At 39.9% G+C, this 7,341-nt stretch overlaps 1 protein-coding gene across 1 annotated transcript; it reads right to left on the bottom strand.

Moving 5' to 3' along the window:
* Positions 1-2,107: 2,107 nt before the first annotated feature.
* On the bottom strand, positions 2,108-5,371 carry LOC124136558 (leucine-rich repeat and fibronectin type-III domain-containing protein 5-like). Its single transcript, XM_046502497.2, has one exon. The coding sequence runs from the start codon at positions 4,995-4,997 to the stop codon at positions 3,525-3,527; it is 1,473 nt and encodes a 490-aa protein (XP_046358453.1). The 5' UTR covers positions 4,998-5,371; the 3' UTR covers positions 2,108-3,524.
* Between the last annotated feature and the right edge of the window lie 1,970 nt (positions 5,372-7,341).

Below are 7,341 nucleotides of genomic sequence, written 5' to 3'. Positions count from 1 at the left end.
TGGTGCATTTTCAGTATTTGTTTACATAGCATAGCTGTGGTGAAGTGTTGAAAATAACGCCATTCTGGAAAAGATCAAATTCTGTAAATAAAGGGATTGTTTTTTTGCAACTACAGTGTCAACTATTTTAAGTTGTTTTAATTTTGTTCTCAAACATAATACTCTTTCAGGGTAAATGGTTTCAATTGAATAATATATACATCATACCAGACATGATAGCGTGTGGTGGAGGGTCGTTAATGACTATCAGAGTGCGAAGCAAAGAGTAATAAAGTTTTCATACGACACCAGGTTGAAAGTTCATGTGCTCGCCCAACTGACGCAGCACTGCATTGAACAAGGCTTCTCCACCGTATTGGGTAATTGGCCCGACACACACTTAACACAGGGTCATTGGATATTCATGTGTAATTACACCAATTGCGTCTTGTTATAGTGTGAATCAGAGGTCAACTCGGTTTATACTCATCAGATCCGTATAGTTTCTCATGCATCACACATGCACTTATGAAATGATTCTCTATGAATTGATTCACGAAGATGTAACACTCAGTAGAGGATCGATCTGAACCGGGATCGATCTGAACCGGGATCGATCTAAACCGGGATCGATCTGAACCGGGATCGATCTGAACCGAGAAGCGAACACACATCGAGTAAATGTATACAATGTGTTAAAATAGATATTATCTCATCACACCACACATGTTTGTGTATATTAACAGAACTTACAATATGTACTTTACCATTTTGTTAGTTTATTTGTCAATAAAGATTTAGCGTTTTTTTACCAATGTAGTATTGATGTTTTGATTGATATCTGGAGCGTGTGCATCTTAAAATATCAGATGAACAATTACAAATTCGTTCAAATCCACTTCCAACACATTATGTCTTGCCTAAAGTGATTTAAGAAACGACGATTAAAAGTTTGAACACATGTTTATCTTAATAAAAATTTGTATTTACAAGTAATAATTATGACGAATATGTACAATGACAAATATATATAACATTGATTCAATGATCATGAGGACATAATATAAACACAGTGGTCCGTGTTCAGAAAGCATACCCCAAGGGAAGGAACCCCTAGTATACCGCTTATCTATAGCAGGGTTACCTTTTTAAGAAATGTTTACATAGCTTCAAGTCTTCACAATACAGGGTGATAAAGGTTACTATAGAAACGTGAGTTAGTGTCACAAATACAAGTTTTGTAATTATACAAAATGCAAACTTGTAGTCAATTGTTTGACATAAAGAATTCTGTGAAACTGATTTCATATAGAAAATGAGCATTTCAGCCGTAACTAAATTGTTTGGTTTGTAAGGAAATGGCATGTTTACGTACTGACATCACAAGTATTGTGACTCACAATTTGAACAATGGACGGTTTTAAAAAATCAACTTATATTTTTTTAACTATTAGTCATAGTAGGAAATTTACTTCTTCTGTTAACGTAAACAATGCACAACAGTTTCCTGGTAATCAAAACATGTTGCTATCCTACTGTTGTCAAGGGTCTTTTAATATACTGTCCTTATTTCATATCGTCAAAATCAATAGTCCTTTTACCATTATGACAGTTCCTGCAGGAGAATGGTTTCTAAGCACGGTCCAATATAATGAAATCTGTTTCCATGGCAACGAACGACACATTATTTGTATCTATTTCTATCGGTTTCCCAGCCTGTAAACCACTAGCTAACCCGGAATCCTCGTCTTACAAAACACGTACATTGCTACTAGAAAAGACTCATCGATCTCATGCTAGTTCAAACATTTCAAACGATTACCACTTTGATGATTTGCAGTCTAAATAGAGCGTCTATTTTTATGGCACAAAAGCAAATTGAATTTCCAAGAATTTGTGAGTTGAAATGTGTTGATGGATCTAGAATGGGGAAAGCACCCTGGTAAAGCTTTCAATAAAGGAGGAGACAGCGTTTAGATTGGGGAATGGCCTGCCAAGACCATCTGTGAAAACATTCTCATTTAATCGCAACTTGAAGTATTTGCCTACGAAATCAGTCTCGGTGTTTGATTATTTTTTTTCACCTGGAGTAGACACTGATAATAAACTTGTGGCGTTTCTATTGATGTACGATGATTGCTGGTTAGCCGAGATTGACTTTAATGAACTTGACAGTAATGAAGATACTGAACTTTCGAAAAACATTTTTTACAAACATTCCTTTCTGTTTGTTTAATATATTCTTTAAATGAACGCGAATGTAAAAAACAAGAAATATTCAAAAGCAAACACTGGAGACTGGTCGTTTTCAAATTATCGAAAAAAGGTACATGTAATATTTTGTAACAATATCATTTCAAGTTTAAACAAACATATGAATATTTCCGAAATTAACATTTGAAATGTAAAGATGCTGAACAATTATCTTATATCACATACATAAATTTGGTATAGATATAACAGAATTACAATCTTTCCTTAAGATATTCTCATAGAAATAATTTTTAAGCGATCATTACCAATAATTTTGTCAGCCAACACAATCTCCTATTAATGCACTGATAACTGATTGAAAATCAATAATTATTTATTTTTGAAAATCAATAATTATTAATTGTTTGTTTTCTGTTTACTCCTGGCAAGCCATCATCTATGCAAAGACTTAATAGAGAAGCAGCCATTGACAAACCGAGACCAACATTTACCTAAATATTTACATAGCGAGCCGTATTGAAGGCCTCCATCGTTAGCACTCTGTAACGTTACGTCACCGTAATGTCCTCACATGTCATGGTCACGTAGAATGAAGTCACTGATGATGTTGTCACGTACAAAACGTCCACAAGGGAGGGGACGACCCCGCCCTCACGAGACGCTGGGGTGACTCTGGATGAACACCACACACACCACTTCCTTGCGTCCACTCAACACAAACTACCGGAGCGCCAGAACACACAATATCACATATTCAAGCCGTATACTTTTCACAAAGACCATTTTCCCAGCACTTCAGAATGAAAAGCAATCCACGTGTTATATTTGTTCAATAATTCTGAGAATTCTTCCAACATAAGACATAGGTAGAGACGTACAGCAACTCCCTGTCGGAACATGGGGGAAGGAGAAAGCACTTAAACGCACGTCAACAGTGTTTTAGTCCGGGTGTGAAGACACGATAGGTAGAGGCTGTACTGTCCACAAACATCAACACCGACATCAACACCAACATCACACTCTTCACATTAGGCTTCTGCCGATCCAGGGCTATTTTACTTGCTCGATTAAGCCAAAACTTTAACATTAATAATCTCTGCGAAACGATTTCCTTTGTAGAAAAATAAATCATTCTTTCTCCTGCGAGAATAGTTGCCCTCCTTTGCAAATCCACCTCAAGCAGTTGTTATTCCCCTGCCCTCTAATCTTCTCCGGGCTTGAAAGGATCTGTTTCGAACTGACCACTTCTCTGGCCATTGTTTCCGAAATTTCCCGGTCCGCTCGACCGGACTGTAGCGTGTGTCAACTAAAAACTCCATCACAGCCCGTCCTCAGCTTGGAATACTTGTATCGTTTGAATGGTTTATCATTTTCAAACAGTTCTCGTCGGGTTCAGCCATATAGTTATATAAATTGTTCGGGCTGCGTTTTTTGTCGTTTCTCACTTGTGTTTCCTCGTACTTTAAACGTTCTCTTCTTTTGTAATAAAAATGGAACACTACAACACACACCAACAGTGTTAAGAGGAATGTTCCTACAACTGCTCCAACAATATCAACTATTGTGAAGTATCCTTCCACGGAGTTATGGTCAGCCATAACTCCTAATTTCTTTTCAGCTTTATTAGCCGTCCATCCATAAGAATCCTCCCCAGGCCTGGAGTCACTGATCGGGGGCACGGTGGCTGGGGAGGGGTTCTGGGGGGCTACCCCTGTGGAGGTGGTTTTCTCGGGGGGCCAGACAACGTTGAGGGTGAAGGTTACATTGCCTGCTGGGTTGCTAGCAACGCATTTGAATATAGAGTTGTCCTTTAGGTGAAGATCTGTCACGTACATGATGCCGTCGTTGTCCCTGACGTCGTCCTCCGTGGGAGGGTAGAATGTCTCCGTGGTACCGTCTGGACGCACCCAGAACACGGATGGGGTGGGGTCGCCGCTAGCAGTGCAGGAAAGTTTAGCAAGGTCCACGTCAAACACAGCCTCCACGGTTTTGAACGTCGGCAACTCACATCTAAAGTCCTCAGCTTTGAGCTGTGTGAACATTTTCCCTCTGTTGAGCACTGGCGAACTACATGATGGCACAACCCCGCCTGAAAATACTGACGGATTTCCAGTGTAATATTTGTATAGCCACGTTATTTCACAGTTACAATGGAACGGGTTGTTTCCGAGTCGAAGATGACTCAGATTAAATTTTTGCAGCCACGTAAACGGAAACTGCTCGAATTTGTTTTCGTCCAACCATAGCGCTAGAAGTGTCCCATCTAAAGGCCGGAGCACCTCTTTCGATAGATTGACCAAGTCACACCTGTGCATATACAAACCTCGAGATGACAGTCCATCAAACGCCTTGTTAGACAGCTGGATCCCGGGGTTATCGTTCATAAATAAATGTTCCAGATCTAGGCCACGGAATGTGAAGTCTGCAATGAACTCAATATTATTCTTGCTAATGTCCAACCACTTGAGCTTTTTCAGTTCTTTGAATGTATCCAAAGTGATCGTTTTGATCCCGCAATTACTCAAGTACAAATTTTCTAAATTATTCAAATTTGTAAAATTCCTTCGTGAGAGAACTTGGTTCTGAAATTCATTCTCGTTTAGGTTGAGCTCCACTGTGTTAAACGGGATCCCCATGGGAATAGCCGGTAAATGTTTCCTTGAACAATACACATTATTACTATGCTGAGGACAAAAACAATCCTTTGGACAGGCGACACAAAAGTCTATATGGCTGAGTGCAATAAACACCACCAAACACAAACCAAGGTTGGCGTGGAACGTCCACCGTTGTACACACTTCATGTTTCTAAACCAGAATCACATCCTCCGTGGACAAATGACAACACAACAACGTCCAACCTTTCCCATCGCCTCGCACTACATAATGTAGCGCTGTGCCTCTCTCTCGCTCGCGTAGTCTCGTACTGACGGGAAAGCTAGCAGAGCGAGCGCTACACGGCGGTTTATGACAGCGAGCGCCCCCTACCAGACGTTTAGTTAGTCGACATCCCTCAGCCTCTTCGGCTAACGTTACTTCACCGTGTGCTGCAACAGCCCCTCTGACGTCACAACTCCTCCCCTTTTGTGACATGATTGGAGGAGTTTTCATAGGATAAAAGACGATATGTCATGCTAAACCAATATCCAAACAGGTATGCCATGGACTATGTTATGGCGAATGGCGCTAGCGAGGCAACTCAATACATGAGTCAGAACTGCGGAGAGAACTGTGATTGAGCGAGTTATGACCGCGTCCTCAGCTAACCCTGGGGGGAGGGGGAGAGGGGTGCTCACCCGGGTGGCTCTTCAGCACCCGCCGTTTAAAGGGGTAACTGTGCTATCACAGTCACAGCGAACTATTATGCGAGACGTTCAAACCAAATACGAGTTTCACGACATGCCCGATGAACGTGCGTCGAACAAAGAACTAACATCCCGCCGCCCTCCCACCCCAGACCAAAAAATACACGCACTCCGAGACGCCATATTTGACAGATATAACTCACTGTTTACTTTTCCTAAGTGCCACTATCCCCTTCTTGTCTGTGGAGGTGTTAATTAATTGATAAATTTCTCAGTGTGTGCTGACGAAAACTTACATTGAAAGAACATAATGGCTCCCAACGAGCACCAGTTTGATAGACAGGGTATTAAACATCTATATTTAACCATGAGTTAGAATAGTGACACGGGCTGAAAAGTGGTGGTATTTTTCCCGCATTACAAACCCATGTTGAAGGTGTTAGCTTGATAAATAAAAGATCGATATATTAAGGCGACACTATGAATGTCGCATTAATATCCCTGGCAGCTGCCACGCGCATGACGGCGCTCTCCACCACATCACCCTGTGAGCAAACGTCGGCGACATGCACGTATTTCCATTACTGCACTGTCGCACCGATTCATTTCCTCGACATGAAAAAGCACATATTTACTCACCCTTTCACGGTGTGTAAAGGAAATCCCGAAATTAATGAAAACGTTCTTTCGACACTCTTTTTCGCCTCGGACGATTTATTTTGTATTTTCATTTCAAGCGTTATCTGAGCTCACGCGGGGAATCATTGGACCTGTTGTTGAACCATTATTACACAGTTGGTCAGCACTAAGTTTTGTGCTCATACTTGTCATTGTTTAACTTTGATTAATACCAGCAGCATTGTCTGTCACGAATTCGCATAGAGAAGTAGCGTTATAAAGAAGTTTTACACGAAAGGTTGTAACTGATGTTATTGCACAAACCAACGCAAAAGTCAATGAATTTCAACTCGAATCCCTGGGAACCATTGAAGGTTATTCGAGTTATCCGTAATTCGCCGTAAGTACCAATGTTATATTCCGGACAAGGTAAAGATTAGATGGGCATCATAAAGTTATATTGTTGTAAACGATACGTCGAGTAAATGAAGTTCGAGTAAACATGGTTCTAAATGTCTCTATACTATGCCTTAGAATTCGTTATATCCGGATAACCGTACTTCACATCCAGTAATAACTGTCACACATCTGCTACGACACACGGAAATATAATATAAAGTGTACAGTTGAACCTCCTCGAACAAGACGGCAGTATAGGTACAATTTAAACACTTTACTCCGGATATGTCGAATAAAACGGGAGAGCCAAAATCAGATTCGTAAATGCGTACTTCTTTCTTTACCAAGGCATTGACCTCAACAACTGCTACTCTTTTAATTGCACTTCGCTTTAAGCGATATTTCGTTATATCCGAGGCAATTTTGGTTGGACTTTATTTGATTATCTTATCAGATGATTCATTCCCGACTAAATGTTTGGAAAAGGATTTCCAGAACAACACTACCTGAACAAACAAGACTCTAATACATATCAATAAAAAGTCAATATGAAAAACAACACCTGTTCGACAATTTGAAAATATGCATCGTCATGTAGAATAATAAATTGCCAATAGGTAATCATCATCGGAGAATAGTAATATGTCCTAGCACAGCACCTTCATTTTACTTTATACTTTCAGACTATTTGATGCTAGGAAACTATCAAACAAACAAAAGAATTTTTTTTAAACCCAGCAAATCTAATTCATATTTAAAAAAAAATTCAAATAAGGTCCACCCAAAAATAAAATATAATTCATATTTATGTTAAATTCCAATGGGG

The sequence above is a fragment of the Haliotis rufescens genome, unplaced genomic scaffold, assembly GCF_023055435.1.
Source record: "Haliotis rufescens isolate VD_foot unplaced genomic scaffold, xgHalRufe1.0.p SCAF_12, whole genome shotgun sequence".
NCBI lineage: Eukaryota > Metazoa > Mollusca > Gastropoda > Lepetellida > Haliotidae > Haliotis > Haliotis rufescens.
The sequence above is the reverse complement of the archived record's forward strand: the minus strand, read 5'-3'. Positions and strand labels throughout refer to the sequence as shown.

Bases quoted from the DNA above. Each gene is read 5' to 3' on its own strand.
- LOC124136558 (XM_046502497.2), bottom strand. From the start codon at position 4,997: ATGAAGTGTGTACAACGGTGGACGTTCCACGCCAACCTTGGTTTGTGT.